Source organism: Triturus cristatus, chromosome 2_2 (assembly GCF_964204655.1).
Source record: "Triturus cristatus chromosome 2_2, aTriCri1.1, whole genome shotgun sequence".
Lineage (NCBI taxonomy): Eukaryota > Metazoa > Chordata > Amphibia > Caudata > Salamandridae > Triturus > Triturus cristatus.
In genome coordinates this window covers 466929959-466956612 of record NC_140582.1, presented here as the reverse complement: position 1 = coordinate 466956612, position 26654 = coordinate 466929959, and the positions used below count along the sequence as shown (strand labels likewise).

Here is a 26654-nt window from a genome sequence, read left to right as displayed (position 1 = left end):
CACCTATTGATGACATCGCTACTTTCTCTGACGTCCTGGGTAGAGGTGCGCAGTAATTGAATATCACACTGCACACCCCTCTGGCCCCCACATCAATTATATTTGATACTTTGCATCACCGGTCAGCACCCAGACCTTTGCTACCATTGGTGCCAGGATTGTTGGAGCCAGCTATGGCCACATTTCTCACTCCTGCTACGGTGGGCTCTGTGCCTTCAAGAATAGCTAAAAAATATAAGGCTCCTGCTGAGGATCCCTTATTTCTAAGGGCGGACCCACCAGCGGACTCCGTTATCGTGGCGGCTGCCATGAAGTCCCATTCTGCCTCTGTGTCCTCTTCTGTCCCCCCGGAGAAAGACAGTAAGCAAATGGATTCGTATGGCAGAAAGATGTGCAACACTTCTGCCTCACACATGAGAGTGGCTAGTGCTTCAGCCCTGCTAGGATGGTATGATCGTTCTCTTTGGGATTCCCTCTCCAGATTTGCTGAGAAACTGCCAAGGGAAGACAGACATGATTTTAATGAAATTCTCCTGGAAGGTGGGCTTGTAGCCAATCAAATTATCAGTGCGGCTGTGGATGCTTCGGACCTCGCCGCACACGGCTACTCTCATGGCGTATGCTCTAGGCACTCAGCCTGGCTACAGCTAACGGGCCTCAAGCCTGATGCGCAGAAGAAGATTCTTAATCTGCCTTTTAACGGGTCATCATTGTTTGGGGCTCACACCGATGACCAACTGAGCAAAATGAAGGCAGAGTTGGAAACCGTTAAAGCTGTTGGGCTGGAAAAGCGCAAGGAATATCGAAAGCGCTTTCGTCAGGGCGACAAGCGTTCCTTTCATCAGCGCGTTCAAACACCCCAATAGTCCTCTCAAAATCAGCAGAGGTCCCAGTTCCAACAAAGGGGTCGTGGCAGAGGGAGAGGAAATGCAAAGCAACGACAGTCCTCCACCAAACAGCCCTCAAAGCAGTGAGATCGTACTTCCTCCGTGCTCGTTCGCCACTCCGGTAGGAGGAAGTATCAGTTTTCACCTGGCAGAGTGGGAAGCTATTACAAAAGACAGATGGGTGCTGAATATTTTACAGCATGGCTACTTGCTGAGGTTCAAGTCTCCCCCTCTGCATGTATCCCCACGGAGGCAGCACCTCCCTCCAATCCAAAATCGGCTTTTACTGGGCGAAGTAGCTACTCTCCTCTCCAAGAACACCATAGAGTAAGTTCCTCCCCTACAAAGAAATCAAGGTGTATACTCCCGGTATTTTCTAGTTCAAAAACGAGGAGTAGTCAAAGAGTACAGACCCATTCTCGACCTCCGTCTGCTCAACGGATTTGTCAGGAAAGAAAAGTTCAGGATGCTGGCCCTGCATCAGATCTTCCCGCATCTTCACCAGGGAGACTGGATGTGTGCCATCGACCTACAGGATGCCTACTTCCATATTCCTGTCCCAGTGAAACACCGAAAATTTCTCAGGTTTCAGATCTCTCGTCAGCACTATCAGTACAGAGTTCTGTCGTTTGGCCTCAAATCCGGCCCACGGACATTCTCCAAGTGTATGGCGGTGGTAGCTGCCTTCCTCCGGAAACAGAAGATATTCGTCTATCCCTATCTAGACGACTGGCTCCTGAAGAGTTCCACTCCTGCTCGACTCCAGAGCCATCTCTCGTTCTGCCTCAATCTCCTACAGTCGCTGGGATTACAGGTCAATTACAAAAAGTCGGTCCTCAATCCCACTCAGCGGATTCACTACCTGGGCGCCTCTCTGGACTCCGCAAAGGCAAGCGTGTGTCCTTCGGAGGAGAGGTTATTATCCATGCTTCAGAAATGCCACACACTTCTCAACACTGCATTTCCCACAGCCAGGCAAGTGTCGTCACTTCTGGGGTCGATGGCTTCGTGCATTTACATTGTGCCCAATGCACGTCTTCACATGCGTCCTCTGCAACAAGAGCTAGAGGATCAGTGGTCCCAGAGGTCCAGCCGCTGGGAAGATCTCATCTCTCTTCACCAAGCTGCCAAAGACTCCATCAGATGGTGGATGAAACGCTCCCATCTACTTCAAGGCGCCCCTTTTCATCAGGCGCCTCCGACACAGACAGTGGTCACAGATGCCTCCATGCAGGGCTGGGGTGCTCATATGGACCAGCTTCAGGTACAAGGTCTCTGGTCCAATACAGAACAGAGTTATCACATAAACTTCTTGGAGCTACGAGCAGTCCATCTAGCTCTCAAATCCCTGTATCTGTCCCTCCAAACCAGCCACGTTCAGATTCAGACAGACAACACAACAACTATGTTCTATCTGAACAAGCAAGGAGGCACCAGATCACGAGTCCTATCTCTGGAAGCTCAGTCCATTTGGCGATGGCTACTGGCGAGAGACCTTTCGATCATCGCTGTTCACCTGCCAGGAACCCTGAACGTGCAGGCAGACTGCCTCAGCAGAGACTTCGTCGAAGCGCACGACTGGGTGCTCAACGAAGACGTCCCTCAAGAGATCTTCCGGCAGTGGGGCGTTCGGACATAGTTCTTTTCGCAGACGCGGCAAACAAAAAATGCCCCGTCTTCGCCTCCAGGTTCCCCCAACAGGGATCTCAGGGGAACGCACTTTTGATCAGCTGGTCACGGACATTGCTATACGCTTTTCCTCCTCTCCCGCTCATCCCAGCTGTGATACAGAAATTCTACAGGACCAGAACGCGGATGATCCTGATAGCTCCGGAGTGGCCCCGTCAGTGGTGGTACCCGGATCTGCTCCAGCTGTCAAAGGTGCCACACCGGAGATTGCCTTGCCGGCCGAACTTACTGACCAAGAACCAGGGGAGAGTGTTCCATCCCAACCTCCCCTCTCTTCGCTTGACGGCATGGCTCCTGAATTCATCCCGTACGGACATTTAGATCTTCCGGCGGACTGTATGAGCAACCTCCGGGAAGCAAAAAGGCCCGCCACTAGGAAGTCTTATGCCTTCAAGTGGAAGAGGTTCTACATTTGGTGTAGAGATAACGCCCTTGATCCGATCCGGGTTCAAGAACAGGTTATTCTCCCCTACTTATTGCACTTGGCAAAGTCTGGTTTAAAATATACTTCCATCAGAGTCCACTAAGCTGCTATCACAGCGTATAGAAAATCTCCTACCCAGGCCTCATTCTTCCAGATGCCGGTAGTCAAAGATTTCCTAGAAGGGCTTAAGAAAGTATTTCCACCAGTGAGGTCTCCTTTTCCTCCCTGGGAACTCAACATTGTCCTCTCTAAGTTGATGGGAGCTCCTTTCGAACCTGTTCATAAGGCATCCTTGCAGCATCTGACCTGGAAGGCTTCCTTCTTAGTAGCCATCACTTCTGCCCGCAGGGTGAGTGAAATTCAGACCCTCTGTTGCAAGGAACCTTACACTGTTTTCCATGCTAATAGAGTGGTACTACGTACTCATCTGAGCTTCCTGCCCAAGGTGGTCTCGGACTTCCACATTAATCAGGTTATCACGTTGCCCACTTTTTTTCCTCAGCCAACCACTCCCCCAGAGAGAGCTTTACATTCTCTTGACCTCCAGAGGGTATTGAAATTTTATCTTGCTAAGACCTTTTCGCTAAGAAAGTCTGACAGGCTCTTTGTCAATTGCGGTCCAACGAATACCGGGCTGGCTGCCTCCAAGAGGTCCATTTCTAGATGGATTGTCTCATGTATAGCCTTGTCTTATCAGCTGTCTCACAAGGTTCTACAGGTTAGACCAAGAGCACACTCTACTAGAGGGAAAGCTTCTACTGTAGCTCTCCTTCGCAACGTTCCCATGTCTGAAATTTGCAAAGCGGCTACATGGCGCTCCATACATACTTTTACACGCCATTATTGCCTAGATTCAGACGCACAGGCCGACGCCCAGGTGGGGCAGGCCTCTTTGAGGAATTTGTTTGCATAACTGCTATGCTAATGTAATGTTAATGCATGTTCTCAATGCTATAGTGCTCGTCCGCGAGACTTTGGGTATGGGCTTGCTACTCTATTCATAGATTATGACTATTGATGAGTATCCCCTGGATGAGAAGGATTAGTTACTTACCTGTAATCCTAGTTCTCATCCAGGGGCATACTCATCAAAGTCATAAGCGACCCACCCACCTCCCTGGACGAGCATTTCTCCTCAAGTTATTGTTTATTGATTGCAGATCTACTCGGGTGCGAGTGCACAGTCAAAAAGAACTGACCTAACTGTCACCTGTGGTGCATCATGGGAGCAAGGGGTCTCCTGCAGGTCTTAAAGGCACGGTCCCCTTACTCTAATGCCTTAAAGGCAAGGTGTCAGTTTTCTTTGTTTTCTTGATACTCTACTGCAGCCTACAGGCAAATGCCTGCAATTACAAGTTTGCTTTATGGCAATAAAGCATTGTTGTGTGACAATGGGCTTGGTGCTTCCTTTTTTTCCTTATGGGTTAGGGGGCCCTACAATGCAAACCTATGTAATTTACAGCATTGCCATGTTTGAAACATTTTTAGGCTGCATGTATATGTTTTCACATATGCATATATATATATATGTATATTTATGTATTTTCTATATGCTCTGGGATCCCGCACATGGGCGGGGATTATTCATAGATTATGACTTTGATGAGTATACCCCTGGATGAGAACTAGGATTACAGGTAAGTAACTAATCCTTACTCTCTTTCCTTTGGGGTGGGAGGGGGAAGGAGGAATTTAGGCCTTTCTTGTCGTCTCACCCACCAGTGGTAGTCTTGGTCACCCTTGTTTTGACCCAATGGTCCGCCTTCTTCCCCAATTCTTGAAGAGAAAGTGGACCTAGGTCTACCAGGACTTGATTTAGTTTCTCTTGGTGTCAATTACTTAATTGGTGCCCCTTCATTATCAAATTATACAGCCCTTCATAATCGTGTACAACCAACCTCCTAGTGATTTCACTGAGAAATCTGCAAAATCTACCCTGGTTTTATTTAAAATAAATTTATTTTTATTTTCTAACAAAACAAATAGCGCAAGACGGGTGTCACGTAATACAATTGCAGGAATCAATCGCAACAAAATACACACAATATCATTAATATCGGGGCCATCTGTCCCCCTCCCTCCCAATCTGATCAAGGTAAGATTCGCCACCAGTGTCTTATCGTTCTGTTCCTGTTGCGAGCCTCAAACCTGGCTTTGTGTTTTTTTAGCCTCCCTGAATCTGATCCTATACTCCTCGTGCTGAATCCAAAACCCTCAATCAGCGTACCCTTCATACGGTCATAGGATATAGCATCATCTCTGCAGTTCCCTGAGAACATTTCTCACAGGATAGCACTCCACACATTTCTTTGGACCTTGCTGCCAAGGCAGGCTCTCTCAAATGGGATGAACCACTTAGTGATATCATCGCCCTTAAAAAATTTGGGCATTATCCCTTTGGGGATTTTAGAGTCAAAGAATTCCACATATTCCCTATTTACTATTTTGCTGCCATGGAGATAGGTTCTAGGCCCAAATCAGTTCTTTCTTTTTCCACGACTAGGAGTTAAGATTCTCAAGCTATCCTCTTGGTCAGTTTCTGAAGATCTGGATCTTCAGTTTCTACCTCATCTGAGATACTACCGGGGTCACTTCCACTGCTGTTACTATCTGGGAGGGTAGTGATAGATTCCTTCCTCTACTTCTTGGGACTCATCATCCTGTTCCCTATTGTGGGAAGTTTGATTTGTCATGGCCTGTTAAGCTTTGTTTGTACTTTATTTTAAGACCAAGATCTTTTCAATAAGGTAAGTACATTTTTAACTAAAAATACTTTTCACTTTCAAAAGTCGACAGTTCATTTTCTGAACAGTTCAATGTTCTCCTATGGAGGAAAACAATAATGCATTTAAACAGGTAAGTTGCAACTTACAGTTCCAGTCTTCGGGACCAAAGGTCAGCAAGGGCCAAGGGTCTTTTGAGTACAAAAACGGCATCACCTGCGGCACAAGGGCGGCCGGGTGCAGAGGTCTAATCGGAATTCGGCCCAATTCCGACTGGGGGTGCTCGAAGCCACACTGCTTGCAGGTAAGTAAATCGGTTGCAGGGGCCAAGCTTTGGGGGTTAGGTCAAGCACAGTTAGGGCCACAAAGCAGCTCCAACCATACACCACCAGCGGCACAGGGACTACCGGTTGTAAATTCAGCATCTGGCGCCCAATGCATTTCAGTTGGGATTCTGCTTTGAACCAAAAGGGTGCAGGCGTTGCACTGGCGGTTGCAAGAAGGAGACAAATGACAGCAGAGGTAAGTAGAGATGTAGAGGGTCGTAGGGGCCCCATCGATTCAGCTCACCAAGGTGCAGGGGCTTCAAATGCAGGGGTGCCTTTGGACGTCAGTCTTCCTACCGGAGCCAGTTGCGGTCAGGGGAAGCCTGTGGTTTCGGGCTGCAATCCTCGTCATGGGGTCCAGGAGACGTCAGCCCATGCTGTACTTTAAGTTAGAAATGCTGGGGAGGCTGATCTGGGTCAGTGGGTCACCTGGACACGGGCTGTAGGCATCGGGTGCAGAGTGGGCAGGACTCGCAGATCCGCAGGGCATCTGAGTCCTTGGTGTTGGATTCTTGGGATCAGAACTGCTGTCCTCTGGAGTTCTGGCCTTTTTCAAAGTTCAGACAGTCTTCCTCTGGTTTCTGGAATTCGCTGACTGCAGTACAGGCGTCGTCTTCTTGCAGGGTCTTGGAAGCTGGAGACAGGCCAGTGGGGCTGGGGCCAAATCAGTCGTCGACTTAAGGCTGCGCTTCACTGCGTCTTCTTTGTCATTTTAAGGTCACCGGTAACTAGTTTCCAGGTCTGGGGGAGCCACCAAATACTAAATTTAGGGGGCTTTTTAGGGGAGTAGTAGGTTGGGCCAATGGGCACCTTCCAGGGGTGACTACACCTGCTATTATGCCACCCTCCTGTGGAAGGGGGATAGACCTAGCCCTGATTGGAGGATTCCTCTCATCTTCAAGATGGAGGGGACTGAAAAGTGTGCTGAACTCCGCCTCCTCCACCTGAGGGGTGGAGTTGGCAAAGGCGGATACACCTCCTAGCCGTTTTAAGGTTTTCCACTTGTTTCCCAGCCCATGTACTCTTATGGCTACACAGACATTTACAATATTAGGCAATTGGGCCCAATATTGTAGGGGCATATCTGCTCATGCAGATATGCCCTCTCCTGTAGTATAGTACACCCTACCTTAAGGCTGTTAGGCCTGCTAGAGGGGTGACTTACTTATGCTGTCAGGCCGTGGTAGCTGGCATGGCACCCTGCCTGACTTTGTTGTTTTCTCCCTCACAGGGGCATGCAGGCTGCAAGAGCAGTGGTTTGATACCAGACACTCCTGGTTTCAGTGAAGCCACCATGGTGCTGGTGAACTAGTGTTGTTGAGTTTCCAGCCCATGTACTCCTTATGGCTTCACTGGTGCTTTAAATATTTAATAATTGACTTAGGTACTGTAGGGGCATATCTACTCATGCAGATATGCCCTCACCTGTGGTATAGTGTACCCTCTAGGATTGTAAGGCATGCTAGAGGGGTGGCTTACCTTTTAGCTTCAGGCAGTACTGGCTGGAAGCCACCCAGGCAGGGTGCCATGTCGATTTTGTCATTTTTAACCTCACTGGAGAAGCAGGGACAGTGGCATGGTCCTAGTGCAGGGGACACAGGAGACCCTCTTCAGCCTCCAAGCCCTAGGTACCCAGCATTCCACTTACTAGGCGTCAGAAGTACAAATTGGGGGTATGTTTTAGGGAAGAAGCACTGGCACAAGGGACCTGGTTGGCAGGTACTCTGTGCACTACAGTTGAAGCAAAAAGTGGGGGCTAACCATGTCAAAAAAGGCACTTTCTGCCAGTCAGTATGCTTTTTTTAGTCCCACCTTTTGGTGTTTTGGACCCTCGCAGGAAACTGCCCCTGTTACATGTGGTCTTACTCTTTAATTTAAAAAAAAAAAATTGGTGCCTTTGGCCCCTATTTTTTTTTTTTATTACATTCCCTCCTGTATCAGCATGGCGCCCGCTTCCCAGATGACCGCGCTTCATGTTTCCAACGGCATTTGCATTTTGCAACCGCAAGTTTCCTTTATTCTGTTTAGCCTAGCCTAAAATGCCTTAGTCTGGCTGCCAGCAAGCACTATCACTTTAAACCTGAGCTGTTAGATGTCCAGGTAAGTTCGCTCTCCGCCCTTCTCTTTGGCAGAAACTAGCCGCTATTTTGTGGAATTAATCAGTGTGCATGGAGTCTCCTCATGGAATTAATCAGTGTGCATGGAGGGTCCGCTTACAGCCACTCATAGTGTCTCTACTCACTTCTGCAGCATTTCTCAAATTGCATGAGGACTGAGCCACCGGTCACAGCTGCCGAGAAACTACTCTGGTTTATCTGGCGTACCCACATATCCCCTGGTGGCTCACACATTCCTGTGTTGGGTGTGCACACACACTTCATAGAACCACTCACTGTGCCGTCTACCCCCTCCCCCTCGCTCCTCCTAGAACTCTGCTTGCTTTCCCCCACCACGCCTCCGAAATTGTTGCTTATTTTTATGTTTTTTCATTGTGGTGAACGCTTTAGGAGGACTTGCGCCCTTCTTTCGGTATACGAAATTATTTGATGTTTGTTGTATTTGAAGGTATTACAGATTACAAATGATTGGGGCATAAATTACAGGACGGCGCAGTTTCTAAAAGTTTTTATGTTACGATAGGTGCAGTTTTGTAATTCTACTTATGCGCTTTATACCCTTGCTATCGTTTGTGAACGTTTATTTTATTTGTTTTTAAAAGGATTATCACGCAAAGTAACTTCAGATTTGCCTTTACTGCTACTGCTTCTGACTTTCATTCTTGGGAATCAGGGTTTTGGGTCGGTTCGTGGTTAAACATCCTGTGTTTTTGGCTATTTACTTTTAATGGCTTCATGCCTAACAAAACAAGCATTGGCATAGCCAATAGGTCTCGCCTTTGGGACCTTATAAGTGTTTAGCCATGCCACAGTTAATGTTGTTGCACCAAGGATATTGTGCTTCATAACTAAATACTTATAAGGTCCCAAAAGCAAGACCTATTGGCTATGCCAATGCTTGTTTTTTGTGTGCCACGTTTTATGTTTTAAAAAAGGCAAGGGGGCAGCACGAGGGAGAAAGGAGCAGCAAAAATGACAGCAAAAGGAGGGGCTAAGGAAAAAACAAAAATAGGGGGTGTGAGCAGGAGGAAGAGGATGGGGAAGTGTAAGTGCAAGAGGGGAGAAGAAATAGTACCTCAATCACAGCGCAAACAGCGGACGGATTCTGATTACTTTGAATCAATCTGTGCTTGGTCCCTGCTCCAAATAAAGCAACAGCATTGACACATGGCCTGTGCTGGCCAATTAGAAGGCTGTGAACAAGAGTGAGGCTGAAGTCAACAAATGGTAAGCAATAGGTGGCTCCAATCCCTTTATTGTTGAAAACGGTGTCTCGCAAGCCAGAGGGCATGAGCTCTTGCCCGCTCGACGCATGCAGTGGCTGAGTTAGCCAACCCATGGTGAATGCAGAGTCCTTCGTTGTGTGGCGTCTCACCGCTGTGCAGATGAGTGAACACCTATCAAAGACCACTGGGCAACGAACACTGCAAGCACATTCGTTTGTACAGTAGACCCTTTGCCTTGTAATGGGGAAATGAATGTCTCTTCCACAAATGCAGCATAAGAGCCGGCGAGTGGGATGAGCTCTTTCTGTGATGCAGTCCCGATCTGAAAAGTGCTTTTTTTGTCGGTTAATTAAGCCCAGCGGAGGAAAGCAAAAGGTCGAGGTACGTTCAGAGAGAACTCCTGCGCCTGTCTGCACAAACCGATACAACTCAAAGCAGCGAATGTGGCGGGCGCATGTTTGTTTTAGATAGGAGCATCCCTTCCATCTGTATGGACCAGATGGAAGCGTTGGTCAAACAGGGACGCAGGTGCAGTGATGCGTCTGAGAGATACATCTATTGGCACTGCTGAGGGGCAGTGTCAAAATAAACACTGCTCTCTAAACTTAAGTGGGAGGAATGTGTGGGTTATTTTCCAACTGCATATTCGCTGACAGTGGTACTCAAACGGATTGTAACACAAGCAGTACTACTAATGCATACAAAAAGAGTACTAGCTCTGCACAAGGGTGGAGAGCATATGGATTTAGGGTGGAAGGCATATGGACTTAGCTGGAAGGCATATGGACGAGGGGTGGGGGCTGCCCGCGTGGCGTTGCAGGTGGAGTTTAATGACTATGTAACGCCTTTCATTGTGTGGGTGGCCAGAACTCCCATCTGTAAATCAATATCGGTTGAATAATGGATCCCTAGGCCTTTGAGCCCCCCTAAACGCCCCCTGCAGAAAGTGTCGATAGCCCCCAAGACCCTCTTATCTCATAGACAATCATAGGCTGAATGTGGAACGTTCGAAGGATGCGGAACCCCTAGAGCATAGGAGCTGCGAGGTCATATATGACACACAAACACGTGTCTCTGGCAGCTTCTGGCTGTGGCTGCTGAGGCCTGCCACGTCGCATCCTCAGTATTTGGGTTGGGTCCTGTGGGGCGATAGCGGGGAGAGAGCCCATGCAACAGAACCGGCGTTAAAGGCTGCACGTCACAAAGGTGTAATAACCAAAGAAAACAAAGAAATAACTAGAGTCTGTGCTCAGTTTACAAACACAAACGTAACCAGCATTTCATGTAAAAAAAAAAACACGCAAGTGATGCGCGCGCAGCAGCACGAAAAAGTGAAAGTGATCGCGCTGGAAGGGAGGCAGATGGCGGCTGCGTGCATGCACGATTGCGTGAACGCAAGCGCTAGGCCACCAAAAGCCTGTGGCAGCACTTGGAAAACCCCGATACTAAATGTCTCGCAGAGCAGCGCATGCGCTGACTCAGCGAGACCTAAGAACACAAATGCAGCTTGTAACTGAGATACCAATCTTTACTGGCGTGCTAATATAGTGCCTCACATATTCAAGCAGGCCCATTGCAAAACCAAGACGACAAGTATTCTACTTTCCTAGGCTGTGTGTGACTGTATCCTGGCACCGGCTTGAGACAAAAGGTGTCTGTGATAATCTTTTAAATTGCTAAAGGTTGTTTAAAGACTACACTCGCACTATAGTGCTTTACAAAGACGTGTTACAAATCTTTACCCCACTTTTAACTACATACCTACTACAGTTTTGATATGCAATTACTAGAACGTTCTTTTCACAGAGGCGGTGTTATTTTGTTTTTTTGTAGGTCGCAAAGGGAGTGTGTAAAAGATAGCTGTTCAGATATTCTACATAAAAGCTTCACAATGTCCATTTTTGGGGACTTTTATATTATTTGTTTGTAAGGAATAATCAAGTTATGAATCTATAGATGTTACTGAGAACGACTTTTTTATTGATTAGATCTTCAAGCGCGTTCATTTGCAGATGTTACATATCAAACCACTTTTTGGGCGTTTTTATCAGTTTCACCTCATGATGGGTCACTTCTTGAATTCTATGGTAAGGAATGTAGTCCAGAAACCTAACTTTTCATACATAGTATTTTATAGCAAACACTTCGACACATTAAATGGTTGATGCTTCATCTTTCATCAAACCTGTGGAATGTTCTGTATGCCACTTCCTGTTTTCTTAATTTAACTTCCTGCTGGTGTGTCCTGGTTGTTAAATACTGTAACTGAAGTGTGGCTCACGTAAACTTTCTCACAGACACCTGGTGGGGGCAATGGGTTCACTAAACATATATATGAGAACTGGGTGTCATAAAAAAACATGTCTGTCCTCAGCCCTGACTGCAATATTTTTATTGTAATTTTTTTCTATTATGTGGATTTTAATGCCATATTGGCATTCTCTTGATAGCTCAAGAATCATCTAACTGAAAAATAAGCGATGTATGAGAGCGCTTAAGAAGGGAACAGAATCAAATGTTGTCCATTAATGAGGTTCCTTTGTATAGGGAAGCACAGGGGCATGTAAATGGGCTGGGCTTCATATGTCAACATAATGTCATACAAAACTTTTAAATCGTGATGCAGTGCCTCCCCTGTAGATCAGGGCAACACAGATGTCTGAAAGAAAGTGGTAACCTGATTCTCACATTCCACTCTTATGTCTGTAATTCAACTCCAGCAAACGCTCTTCACCATCCTAAACAATTATTTTTGTTTGGGGGGTGGAGGGGTTCCTCGCAAGCCTTTCACACGGAAAAGCTAAAAATATTGGAATTGCACGTGCATTAACACCTAGGGCAACTGTGCAGCCACCTTTCTGTGGCATTTTTATTTGCTAACAGTGGAGCACATAGTTGTAGAAATAGGGAAATGTGTCTGCAGAGGTTTTTTTTTTTTTAAAGCAGTATCATGAAGCTAAAGCACTGTCATTTACTGCAGGTTTGGCAGATTCGTGTGGACCTTCATTTGTTGAACCATGATGGAAACATTATTGATGCGGCCAGCATTGCAGCAATAGTAGCCCTCTGTCACTTTCGCAGACCAGACATATCCATTCAAGGAGATGATGTCACTGTCGTAAGTATCTGAGCTAGCAGAAATATTGAGGTCTCAATGCATTTGTCACCTACATTTTGCATGTTTTTTCTCTGACCTCTGCCTTGACGCTGATAAACCTTTTTCTTCTATGTTGCACCAATGTGTGGGGGAAACATGTTTCATCACTATCTAGTACCTGCTAACCAATCCAAAGAGTAGTCTGCATAGAAGAGGAATTGCCATAGGATTATGATACATTACAAAGTGGCACAGAAGTGAGGTTATAATGTACATCATTTGTTGACCACTCACCCTAATATTGTTCACCAGCTCTCCTGTAACACCTGCTATGTGTGCCGGCGTCTCTAAATTCCCACCTAAATCCTCTTCCATTTAACCTAGTCCACTCCCCCCCCCCCCCCCCCCCCCCCCCCCCCGGGGTGAGAGCTTTATAGTGGCAAACCGTATAAAACACGAAGAAAATGAAGAATTGGATCGGGGGGGGCAGTTAATCATAGGCTAGCCAGTAGCTGAGATTGTCAGAGACTGTGTTTTCTGGCGCTGAACAAGTCAGTCCTTACCGCTCCAGTGTTTGGCATAGGAACCTCAGCTGGTAAAGCTCTGCTATCACCTAGACCATCAAGAGTAATCTCTCATGCACCAACCTTTTATCAAAACACATTTTGTATTATTCAGAACATTTGTAACTTCCCATTTACTGGCACAGTAGAATGTGACCCATTTTAACTTGGCTCCACCAGTTTTGTCAAAATTCTTACTACGAGACTTCATACTTAAAGTAATTTGTGCATGTTTTGGTATTGCCAGATTTTAATATTTTCGAATATCATTCCTCTTAGTACAGTCCTGAAGAGCGTGAACCTGTACCTTTGAGTATCCATCACATGCCTATTTGTGTCAGCTTTTCCTTCTTTCAGCAGGGGTAAGTAGACCTGCTTCAGTAGACTCCATTTCTGTTGCAGTTTATAGACCGCTATGAAGATAAAATAAAAGATCATAATTTAAATAAATGTTGGCCCTGCTCTGTTATGTGGATTCTTTGTGTCTAAAATTGCATAAAGATTTGCTGTATCAAAGTCCCATGAGCCAGTCCCTTGTGGAGGGGATATAAGTGAGGCAGAGGAGAGGAATTTTTGTCATCCATCATGAAACGGTCTTTAATATTGTAATATTTCAGTTTGTGCATTACCCAGAACACTGTTTTAAAAATAAATGTGCTTAAAAAATCACATTTATAAAGATGGCTATCCTAAGGCAAATATCAGTTTTTTTTTTTAAAGGAATTGTAAAATTGTGGACTAGGCATCAGCTAGCCATAAAGTTGGTAATTCCTTTTGAAGATCAAATGCAGGAAATGGAGATGAATACACAGCAACCTCTCTCTTGAGAAATGTCACTTCCCGAGGCAACAAGAGTGCACACTTAATTAAAAGTTGACTCTATTTTCCGCTCTGCAGAGCAAGGATCTCTTTGTCGTTTAGTATTATTATTTCTTAAGGAATTAACATTTGAAAGTAATTTTCCCGCTTCAGTCAGTCCCCCTTGGACATTTCCAATTCTTTTTGTGAAGAAAAGGTACATGTTTTTCTTCAGAGAAGTTATTTTTCTTAACAGATGCCTCACATAACCATTTATAACACCACCTCCAACAGGATCATAGATCTCGTGGAGGTGGCGGTCGGACAGGTAATCCTTGAATGGTGGCGATGCCTGTCTGGCCCCCACCATGATTACAATATCCCTTACTCGGTCCGACTGCCATGAAAAGGCAGCCTAGTAGGTTCCCCTTCACCTCTGGGACTCCGCTATGGGTGGTGCCCCCCGGGCCCCATAGCGGAGGGGAAACATCCATGCACCCTTTGGCAGGCACCACATGGTGCCTGGCACACAGTGCTGGGAAGTTTCTAAACATGCGCATTTGCATTGAGGCTTGTGCTGTGCCCATTTTTTAGGCTACAGCACAAGCCTCAATGCAAAAAGGCATGTTTCTGACTACCTTTACGGCAGTTGGATCATAATTCGGAGGTTGGGACCGCCGCCTACTTCTCGTGCAGTCCTGATCCTGAAACTATGGTGGTCGGACGCCCGTCCCACTGCCATCTTAATTAGCCCCTCGGTCTTTTCTGATGATATATGAACTCTGTTTCAATGGGAAGTCTCACTACAGATGAGGAAGTAGGACAAGATGCTCACCAGCCTGGGAGAAATCACACACATTTTACTCCCCTAGTTGAAGTACACATTGTACAGATACCAGCTCATCTAAAGAAGGGAAGAGGCATTCTGCTTCTCTGTGCTCTCCTTGAAAGATTTTGTTCAATGGTTGATGACTATTTTTTTAATGGTAGGGTGAATCGGGTAGCTATTCAGTAGAACATCTGCATTATTGTCCTTCAGCTGTAGATGTACGTTAGCTCTGAAACTCTGCAAAGAGTCTCGGAAAATCAACCCTCTTCGGATTCAGTAATTCAGTTAATAGTTTTTCAAGAGCAAGCCAATGGTGGGTATTTCTTAGAGAGAAATCCATGATCACAAGATTGGTGAAAAGAAAGTTTGCACAACTTTCGTGACTGCACTCGAGTGAGAGATGACCAGACCCTCATTAACTTTCTACATAAGCTTCCAGTTGGATTTCCTGGAGTAGGGTTTAGACTTTTTTCAAATAGGCAAGATGCTATTTTAAGGAGGTTCTGAAAGAAGTTAAAGTAGTTTCAGACTATATTAGTACTGTGATGAAAATGTAGCTGATGTTTATGAATTCTGCAATTTGATTTTCTTAAGAGGTTCAGGTTGGAGGCCAGATGACCAGTAGAAAGTGCTAGACTTTCCCTTATCATGCTCTTTTTTTGATATCCCATGTTGATGAGGAGGTACTTGAAATGAAGGGTGATTTGGAAAGGAAGACTCCCCCCAGATCACAACCATAGTTGAGGACCCTGGCAAAATACTACGCCCACAATTCAATTCAAATATTCTACTTGCAGAAATCACAACAGCAAAAGCTTTGTCTCCAACTGTAGGAAAGTGGATTATTATGTAGTGTGGATGTGAGACCTCACTATGTAATAATGTCACAATCTTTATCAGTTCAGCTAGATTTCTTTAATAAAACTCTTAGCTCAGACGCTGGTTAGCTGTGGCACAGAGCAATCTGGCTTAATCAAAGGAACAAGCGTGAAACATTTAAAAGTACCAGGTAAGTAAGAAACCCTACACAATAAAAATCCTACACCAGTTTATAAAAATAGTATATTTTTAGCGTTAATTGATACTAACATGACCAAACTGTATAGGGGGAAACAGGGGATATGATTTTTCATGGGTAGGTAAAATAATTTCACTTTGATCTTTTAAATGCAATAAATCATTGTAACTGGCTTGACAGGTGACACAGAAGTGACACTCCTTTAAATGGCATCTGGGGCCAATAAAAGTAATTGCCCAACCTTTCTCAGGTTTTGGTCTACCACAGATGGATAGCTAAGGCGATGTCATGGGCTACGTTAAGGAGACATTTTCTGGACTGTTGAGGGGACCACCACTCTCTTGGTTCCTCCTGGTGTGTTGTCCCTTGCCTCACTGTACAGGACTCCCTCCTCCCAATATATTTTATGGGTACCACTGTCATCCCCTTTTTCCTGACTTTCAGCTAGTTGCATCAGGCCTTCAAGAGTGAGACAGGTCCTTTGCCACCTGGCTCAAGTCTCCCCAAAGGGTCCTCCTGCCCCCTGAAGATCTGCAAACTTTGGTAGGTGTCTTAAAGGGACATTCTTTTCTTCAGGCACCACACACTTCCCCTCAGGGTTAGGCTCCTTCTAGGCCTGAGAACTCTGGAAAACTGACTGACCAGCCTTCTGCCCTTTCTCATGTTGTGAGAGATGTGGGTCATTCTTCCAGACTCCAGCACCTTGACTTCCCTGTATGGCTGCTTGTGCTGTAGGTGCCAGTAAACCCACTCAGGGAGGCCCAGCAGTGCTGCATTATTCCTCCTTTCCACACCTGCCCAAGCGGATGTTTCCTGGTCATTTCCCACCAGACACTCAACTGGGATGGCAGGGTACCCCGTCACCTTCTTTAGGCCAGCCATTAACCCCCTCCCCACTCAAAGCCCACCGTAGCTATGGGATGGGACTTTGTCTCATTGTTAGAGGTCACTATTTGGTGCACCTCATTGGGAATGATTTGTTCTGAGGAAACAAACTTATCCATGACATTGGTGATGCTGGCACCTGTACCTCTCAGAGCTTTGACTTCAACCCCATTGATTCTAGGCCACTGTCTGTACTTTTCCATGCTTGGAGGCCATATAGCCAAGAGTTTATTATTCAATTTCCCCCCCACCCACTAATACTCATGCAACTTCATTATACCCTCTGAAATCCACTAGGGCAACTTCCTTACACTGAAAATGCCATTGGGAGGACCACCAGTGGATGGATTTTGGCGCAGACCGAATGTTCCATCTTGTGTCCTGGCTGCTGACAGTCATAACTCACTTCAGCCTTTGAAGGCTCATAATTCTTTCTCAGATAACACCCCCACCACCCCTCCTTTTGGGCATTCCTCTTTCCCTGAAGGGGTGACTAATCCTCTTTCATAGGATCACCTCCATGGGATTTCGTAGGTACCCTAGTGCTCATCCATTCATCTAGTATCTTACCTGGCTCTCTGGGTCTAGTTAACTTGGAATCTACCAGATGCTGCCATAACTTTTCTGATAAATAACTTGTGCCCTGCCTATAGTAGGTCGGTTAATTGAAAAGTCAGGTCGCCAGCTTCTTGCAAAATTAAAGGAGAGAGGAGGAGGCACTGATGTGCAGTGGGAGGTCATTCCACTCTTTAGGAACGATGTAAAAAACACACACCCTCCTGATCTGTTTCTTTGTGTGCGTAGGATGTGTGTGAGTGGAAGTCCTGCGGAGTGGAGGTGTCTAGGTGATTAGTGGAAGGAGATGTGACTGTTCAGGTAGGTGGGGCATAAGTAGTGTAGTACCTTGATTGTCTGTGTGAGAAGTTTGAATTGAGCGTGTTTGTGTATTAGGTGCCAGTGTAGTTCCCATAGTCCAACTTTCTTTTGACTAGGGTGTGAGTGACAATTGTTTTTACTTATGTTATGTTACCGGATTTGTAGAGCGCATAGCTGTCCCAGCAGTGGGGCGTCCCAGCGCTAATCCCAAGACCAACAGGGAACAGAAGACCGCAGAAATAGGCGAGGAGTTGATTAGGAAAGAGAGTGGTTTTTATAGCCTCCCGAAAGTCCTCATGATCTTGGATACTTCTGATGTTGGCAGGAAGGGCGTTCCAGAGTTTGGAGCGAGGTAAAGAAAGGAACGCACTCCGGCTCTTGCTCTTCTGACACGAGGAACACACGCTAGGTGTTGGTCAGAGGAGCGCAACTGGTGGTTTGGTATGTAGTGCATGAGGAGATGGGATAGGATATCTGAGGCTTGGGCGTTCAGAATTCTGTGAGAAATGCACAGAGCTTTGAAATTGATTCTTTTCTCCATCTGGATCCAGTGAAGCTTGCACAGGAAACTGGAGGCCGAAGAGCATTCGAGCAGTGGTGTTTTGTGCCCATTGAAGGCGATGTATCCCTGCTTTGTTGGCACCCAGATACAGAGAGTTGTAGTCCAGTTTTGAAAGTATGGTGGATTGGATGATGACCTGGCAGGTGTTGGAGTCGAAGAATCCAAGCAGTGGTTCGAGTCCACGTAGGAGTCCAAAAGAAACTCCGGCTACTGACTTTGCTTGTACCTGGTAGGTCAGGGCAGAGTCAACCTAGACGCCCAGTTTTTTTTACAGTTTGTTTGGTCACGGGAGGGGATCCTAGGGTGGAAGGCCACCAGTGTTCGCTCCAGAGGTGGGTGTTTTTGCCTAAGAGAAGGATCTCAGATTTACTGGCATTCAGTTGTAGGCATTTGGATGTCATCCAATCTGGGGTGACCGTCTGGTCGTTTTAAAACTCAGCAGCATCTTGTATGGAGTTATTGGATAACGCGACCACAAGTTGTGTCTCATCAGCATAGGAGACCACAGTCAGACCTTTGTCCTTTGCCACTGCTGCTAGAGGTTGAATGTATATATTGATTAAGGTGGGGCTCTGAGCGGAGCCCTGTGGCACCCCTTAACATATAGCTTGCGTCTGAGAGCTGAAGGGGTGGGTTATCTCTTGGAAGAGTCTTTCAGCTAGGAAGGATGAGAATCACCCCTCGCAGAATGGTTTCCGACCACGCCATAGCACCAAATCTGGCCTACTGGCAGTTACCGAACATCTTCGGAGCTCCCTAGATGAAAGCCACCCCTCTGATACTGATATCTTGTAAAAGCTGCAAAAGGATCTGGTGAGACAGTGTTGAATGCAGCGCTAAGATCAAGAATAATCAGAGCAGAGGTGAGACCTTCATCCAGGGAGCTCCGAAGATGTTCGGTAACTGCCAGTAGGCCAGATTCGGTGCTATGGCGTGGTCGGAAACCATTCTGCGAGGGGTCTAGAAGTTCATTAGCTTCTATGAACGTGGCATGGATGGAGATGATATAGGATTCAGTGATTTTAGATACCAGAGGGAGTAGAGAGATGGGGCGGAACTTTTCAGGCTTGGAGTCATCCAAGGTTGGTTTTTTTGAGTAAGGGGGATCACCTTGGTATGTTTCCATGAAACGGGGACTGCAGAGGATATAGACAAGTTTATTAGGTCCCAAAATGGGGGTAGAAACTGGGGTAGGAATTTCTGGAACTGATCTGGTTTGAGAGGGTCTGCCGGAATTCTGATTTAATTTTATTGAAGATGGTTAACATAGCGTCCTGGGAAAGTGTGGGGAAAGTGGCGAGAGTTGGGGTGTAGCAAAGTGGGTTTCTGTTGCAGTAACCCCCCCCACTTTTTGCCAGACTACTGATGCACTTTTTCTTGGTGTGTCCTGGGTCCCTGCCAATCAGGTTCCAAGGGCCTGTGTTCTTTCCCCAAAACTAACCCAATTGGCATCTCTGGCCACAGGTCAGCCCCTGGTAAATGGTACCACAGGCACCCAGGGCACTGTGACCATGGAAGACCTGTAAGGACTGAAGCACTTATTGTGCCACCCTTAGAGGCCTTGTACCTTTACACACACTGCCTTTGCAGGCTGCGTGTTTTGGTGCAGAAGAAAGTGAAAAGTCGACATGGCACACATACCTGTGTGCCATGCCTACAACCCACTGCCCTGGCATTGATCAGTCACCCCTCTAGCTGAGTGCCCTATGCCATTGGCGAGGGCACAGGTGCATGAGCCCTGTACCCCTACAGTGTCTAAGTCCATTCTTAGGCATTGTAAGTGCAGTGCTGCCATTAAGAGTATATGGTGCTGGGAGCTTGTCATTAGGAACTGAGAAGTTTGGTATCAAACTTCTCAGCCCATTACACCCACACTGATGACAGTGTGGGATTTAATGAAAAATGTGCACAGAGGGCATCTCAGAGATGCCCCTTGAAAAACGACCAGCCCCTGGTGGGTTCCTTGACTGGTACACACAAGCCTGCCACCACAAGACATGTTTCTGGATCCCTAGGGTGGGAGCCTACGCTCCCTGAGCCCAGAAACCAAGCCTTTCCTGGGCAGAGGTGTTCACAGCCATCTGTGGCAGGGGAGCTTCAAAGGCCTGGCAGCCTTTGTAATGCGACCCCCAGCCTCTCCTGCTATCAGGAGCAGGACCCCTTCCTGTCTCCCCTCCCTTTCGGCGGGAAAGGCAGGCAAAACTAACCAGCCCAGGAGGTGTGCCCACCTCTGCCAACTCCACCCCTCAGGTGGGGGAGGCGAGGTGTGAGAAGTTGGCCTGGTATATGCTGCCCACTATTTCTAGTGATCACCTTGTACCATGCCAAGCAACCCTTATGGTGGTGGTTGAAGTCAACCTAGATAGACCAGCTATCCTAGTGGTAGCGTGGACAGTGCAGTCTTCAGGCTAAACTCTTGAGGGCATGTGAAGCCAGCTGTTTTACCATATGTAACCTCCTTGAATACCAAATGAAAGGACACCACACAGATATATATTCAAAATATATATGTATTTATTTACTAAAAGTATCACCTATACCCTTTATGAGCACAGAAGCACATTCGTTAAAACAAGGCAATGTTTAAATATACAAAAGCTGCACAATTATGGATGGGCTCGGGTGGCCCGCTAAACCATATACTAAAATAGTGGTATAAGAACCACGTATAGAAAAGTAAGAAGGCCTAGGGCCTTGAGAATTGCTGGGAGTACAAGGAGCTAACAGTAGTTAGTGACCAGGAGGCCCACAGGATGCGTGTGCAGTGTTGAAAGTTACACGCGTGCACCTATTGGATTCAATGGGTGCGTAAAAGTCACAAAGTTAAAGCCAAGGGAGTCTTCCGGATGGACCAGAACCTAACAAATGGAAACCTAGACACTAGAGATGTTTCTCTACACAGGAGCACCGGAGTGCCAGCGTTACCTCACCCACAGGAAAGCGGATGCATAGATGTCAAAGTGCGTCGGGTTTCGTCGTGCAGGTCTATGGAGCCTGAAGATGAAGATGCTGCAGGCAGCCAGGCGAGAAGAGTTCCGGTGGATCCAAGGTTGGATCTGAAGAGTAGAAGACCTGAAAGCAGAGGGGACAATGTTCAGAGTCACTAGCCACTGACCGGCGTGGAACCAGGAAGGAACCAGGCGATGTCGGGTGCCAACAGGTGAAAAAGTGAAGCTCGTCTCTGAAGCCACGTGGAAGTGAAGATGTCGACGATGTCCAGGAGTCACTCACGAGCTGTCCCACGAAGGCTCTAGCTGATGGCGGTGTCGGCTTCTCGATTGGAGCAAGCAGGCCTTGGCTAATGCAAGCCACGTAGGAGTCGATGGAAGCTTGGTGCTCTAACCAGCAAGGTCAGAGGGGCTGCTCCTTTTCACAGGAGCAAGGGCCAGTCTGGAGCAACCAGACCAGCAGTGTTGTTTGTAGATTTTGTCGCCAAGATGGCCACCAGCCAACGGGCCAGTAACCGGGATGACGCGTCGAGTGGCAAAAAGCAAAAGGGCCCCACGCAGATCTCGTGGATGCTGGAGGGCTGGTCTTTGGTGCAAATGCTGCTCGGTGTTGGGGCTTCTCAGGGCCCTATGCACAGCGATGAGGATGCCTCGGGTGCTGCGCAGTCAGCTTGTCGTGGACGGTTCAAGATGGCCTGTCCCACGTCTCTCGGTGCCTCCACAGGTCTCTTCTTTGCAGGGACTGTGGATCGGGCTCCGAGATGTCTGGGAGTCTGGGTCTTGTCTGGCTCTGGGCTCGGTCTCCGGCGGGAGGCGGCGGCAAAGCAGTTGTCGAGTTGCTGGATGGTGCCTGTGTTCACAGGGTGGTCACTCCTTGACCACAAGGGATATTCTCTTCAGTCTTCTGTGCAGCAGAACGTCGAAGTCCAGTGATTCTTCTTCTTTAAGTCGAGTTTCAGGATGATCTGAAGTCCTGGGACACAGCTCCTACTCTTATTCCAACTCTAGGGGCTGGATAACTGTGAGAAAGTGCCATCTTTCTTGCATGGTATGCCCCCACTTTTTGCTAAATTGCTGAATGTACTTCGATTGAGTGTACCCTGGGTTCCTGCCAATCAGGTGCCCAGGGCCTATGTTCCTTCCTTAAACCACACAAACTCCAAATTGGCAAACCCTAGCCACATGTCAGCCCCTAGTAAATGGTACCCTAGGTACCCAGGGCCTTGTGGCCAGGGAAGGCCTCTAAGGGCTGCAGCACTCATTGTGCCACCCTCAGAGGCCCTGTACCCTTACACACACACTGCCCTTGCAGGCTGAGTGTCTGGGTGCAGGACAAAACAAAGAGTCGACATGGCACACATCACTGTGTACCATGCCCATCACCTACACTGCCAAGGCATATGTCAGCCACCCCTCTAGCTGGGTGCATTACGCCTATGGTGTGGGCACAGGAGCAGGAGCCCTGTGCCCCTACAGTACCCGGGTCCATTCCTGGGCAGTGTAAGTGCAGTGCTGTCATTTAAGAGTACATGGTGCTGAGAGCTTGTCAAACACAAGCTCCACAGCACCATATTGGCAACACTGAAGCCTGGGAAGTTTGGTATCAAACTTCTCAGCACATTGAACCCACACTGATGCCAGTGTAGGATTTAATGTACTAAGCACCCCAGAGGGCATCTTAGAGATGCCCCCTTACAGCTAACTTACAATCCACGTCTGCTCTGAGGCTGCCCAGGCTGCCACACAGCAGACACGTTGCTGGACCCCTGGGTGGGAGAGCCCCTGCTCTCCCGGGCCTGCAACAATGCACATCCTGGGTGAGGTGAGAAATCTCCTCCCCCAGGATGAGCAAAGGGAAGCTTCAAAGGCAGGCCGCCATTTGGAGTTTCCCCAGGCCACTGCAACCCCCCACTCTGGCGGGAAGCTTGGCCGGAAACCCCATACAAGGACAGGGGATGTGCCAGCCTGCCCATCCCACCCCTCAGGTGGGGGAGGCGAGATGAAGCACATCTCCGGGCTCTCGCCATCTTGAAGATGGGAGGCCCTACCCTATCAGGATTAGGCTACTGCCCCCCTCCCACAGGAGAGAGGCAGGATAGGGGGTGTACCCACCCCAGGACAAGGATCCATTGGTCCCTGGCCTTCACCTACCTGTAACGCCCCTAAATCTAGTATTTAGGGGCCCCCTGAACCTTCCGTCCTTAGATTCCAGACAGAAAACTACAAGAAGAGCAAGAAGAACAAGGACCTGCCCTGCAGCTGCTAAAAAGAGAAGAAGACACCAACTGCTTTGGCCCCAGCCCTACCGGCCTGTCGACTCTCGAACCTGCACCAGTGCGGCATCTCTCGTGGCCAGCAACCTCACCAGCCCCGGAGGACCTGGCTACCTTTTGGCTCTAAGCCCCTGGGACTCCCATGAGTAGAGGCTCTACTCAAGAAACCTATTTTTAACCCCTGGCAGCAGCCCGGAACCGCGGACCCAACACACTCTGCACCAGCCAAGCCTGGCCAGTGTCGGAGTGGACAAAGACACTGAGGACGACCCCACGGCGACACTGACCCCGAGTCCGGCACCCAAGGACCCCCCTCGACATCCCGGAGGAAGCCTGCAGCCTCAGAACCAAGTGCCACCCCAACCGCCATCAACCAGAGGGTAAGATTCCCGACGTCAAAAGGCACCCCTGCACCCGGCGCCCTGCGGCCCCCTGTGCCTAATCCCGGGGTACCCACCTAACCTACAACTACCCAACTTACCTCTCGAAGTGGTGGTGGCACCTGAAACATCCTCGTCCCCGAGCCTGCAGCCTTTTTCCAAACCGGAACATTCCCATTGATTTCCATTGAGCGCCCGAAGGCTCAAAAGCACCCTGCACCCAGCCGCCCGAGTGGCCCTGGCAGTGCCCTCTCTACACTAACCTACTTCCCCACTTGCCCTGAGTAAGTGACCAGGAGCCCAGCTCCCACAGCCGCGTGGCTTGCCAGACAGCAGCCACCAACCAAGGCCCCCCTATCCCTCATAGGATAACATTGGGCCTAACTCTCTCTGCACCCGGCCGTCCTGAAACCGCTGAGGGTGAACCAACTGTACCTACCTAACACTGGGGGACCCCTGAGTCCATGCCCGGAATTTCAACTCTGCCAGTCGAGTACTTACCCTTAAACCGCTAACTTCATTTTCCTCATAGGGTAACATTGACTGGCTTTTTCTTCAAAAATCTTCTAATTGTGAACTTTTCAAAACTGCAAAAAATTTACCAAAAATCAGCCAAGTGACAAAAACGAATTTACTCACCTGCTCCTAGGTGAGTTCCCAGTGCTGGATCTTGGTGCCCAGCCCTGACCCTGAAAAGTGTTCACAACTATACTTACCTCTAACTCATTTTTCTCCCATAGGAAACCATTGTCTGCTTTTCTGTGAAATTTCTTCTAAGTGTCTATTTTTGCAAATTTGAAATATTCTTTTAAAATCGTACCATTTCTGCAAACGAAATTACTTACCTGCTTTTGATAGGGACCCCAGTCCTGGGTCTAGGTACCCAGTCCTGGATTACTAAAGTAACGATAAAGTACTCTACTTGCAATTTGAATTTCTTGCCATAGAGATCCATTGAATGTTTTCTTTGAAATATTTTGTAAGTGCTAACTTTTGAAATAGCTAAATATTATTTAAAAATCATTACAGTTATTAAGTCGACTTTCATCACTTGATTCTGAATACTGACCCCAGGCTGGTTCTAGGAGCCAGACCTGGAATTCCAAAAGTAATCTCAAAAGTAATTTATTACAAATAACCTGAATTTACCATTGAGCTCAATGCATTGTTATGTTTAGGAAATAGGATTGTTTATTGCAATCAACTGTGACTGTTTACACAAATTTATTGCTTAAGACAAAAGTATTTATATTCAACCTCTCATTCTGAGAAAGTATATTTTTACCCCCTTTGTGGTTCTAAAAATAAAACAAGCATAAATTTTATATATATAAACCATTGGCCTAGAGTTAAGTTATTGAGTGTGTGAAACCATTTGCTGACTGAGTGTGTACAATAAATGCTTTACACTGTCCTCTGGTACTGCCTTACTGCTCGACCAAGCTACCACTTTTGAGAGTAAGGTCATACCTAACTTTGACCTCTATCAGCCTCTGGGGGACTGTGGACTCTGTACACCCTGTACCTATTAGGGAACAGTATATACAGAGCCACTTTCTCACAATAACCTGCTAGGTCCCTCCTCTGGGTGGGACCAGGAAGGGGGGTGGTTACACCCCCTCTCCTTTGTCCAGTTTTGCGCCAGGGCTGGGGCTGGAGAGCCCCAGCTCCGGTTTGAAGTGGCATATGCACAGGGACACCTTGTGGGCCCCAGGCATGTCCCAATCTATTCAGCCCTCCCTAACCCACTACCCAAAATACTGTCTGGGGTGGTGCAAGCACCTCCCCTGACAGGAAACCCTTTGTCCACACCTCCCAAGCTGGAAGGACTCCCAGCAGCAGGAGAGCAGACTTGTGTCTGTGGTGGCAGCATCCATTTTGTGACGCTGAGGCTCTGTCTAACTTTACCCGGGTTTCAGGTTAGGTACATGTCGTGTCCCTCTAGAAGGGTGGAATGCTACTCCCGTCGCCAGAATTGGCGAGGGGGTAGTATCCCAAATTGTATGACACCTTACTCGACCTGTTTTGATAAAGCCAAACCAGAGTTAGCATTTGACCGCGAGGTTCATAATGCACTTAAGAGTATATGGTATGGCAATATCATGAAACAGCTAAAGGACGTTGTTCCGAAAGCTGCAGACAGGCTCAGCTCATGCCAGAGCACCATCTCACATGAAACCAAGCACTCTGCCTCCAGGATTGTTAAGGCCTGCCATAGGAGTGACTTATAGGTTACCATGTGTCCATATATGTTAGATATAGATATACTATATCTAAGTAGGAGGTGATTACACCAACTTACCCCAGCTGAGTGATCAGCCAGTTGTGTCAAATAGTGAGGCCAGGGGTGGCATAATACATGCTGCAGCCCCTGGTAGGCCTTGGATACACCTATGCCCTGGGTACCTGGGGTACACTGTTACAGGGGCTAATAAGGTGAACCAGTTCCCATTGGTAATGCACCTGGTGTGCATTGGCATTAATTTAGGGAGAGAACAGCAGGGCTGTGGGTCTGATTAGCCACACTAAGTCATAAAACCAGTGAAGCAAAAGCAAAAATTTGGGGTGACCATAGGATAGCAGACCCTACTCTCCTACACGAGGTGAAACCCACTCTCCAGTGCTCGCCATCTTGCAGATGGCAGGCACTCCCCAATCAGGACTAGGAATTGTGCTCACTCCCCCACGTGGGGTGAGCACACCAAGGGTGTAGTCACCCTAAGGTCAGTAGCCCATTAGCTACTGACCTCAAGACCCCTAAAACGCCCCCTAAATACAGTATTTAGGGGGCAGCCCTGAACTAAGAAGGCAGATCCAGCCTGCCTACAAGATGAAATGAAGAAGGATGAAGAGCCGTGCAGAGCTAACAAGAGGACGACGCCCACTGACCTGTCTCCCCTCGAACTTGCTCCTGCGAAATCCCGGCGTGTCCAGCAGCCAGCAACCTCACAAACCCGAAGGACCTGCCTGCCTAAACTTCCCAGACTGTTACTCCCGTGAACACCGGACGTGTTTAAACTGCAGCTTCTGGTG

General features: G+C 47.6%; 1 protein-coding gene across 1 annotated transcript in view; it reads left to right on the top strand.

The window, feature by feature from the left end:
* EXOSC9 (exosome component 9) overlaps positions 1–26654 on the top strand; it is a 447763-nt gene that overhangs the window by 81924 nt on the left and 339185 nt on the right. Inside the window, exons 5-6 of the mRNA XM_085641570.1 lie at positions 12373–12510; positions 13332–13414. Coding sequence (XP_085497696.1) covers positions 12373–12510; positions 13332–13414 — 221 coding nt within the window. The remainder of the gene's footprint in view (positions 1–12372; positions 12511–13331; positions 13415–26654) is intronic.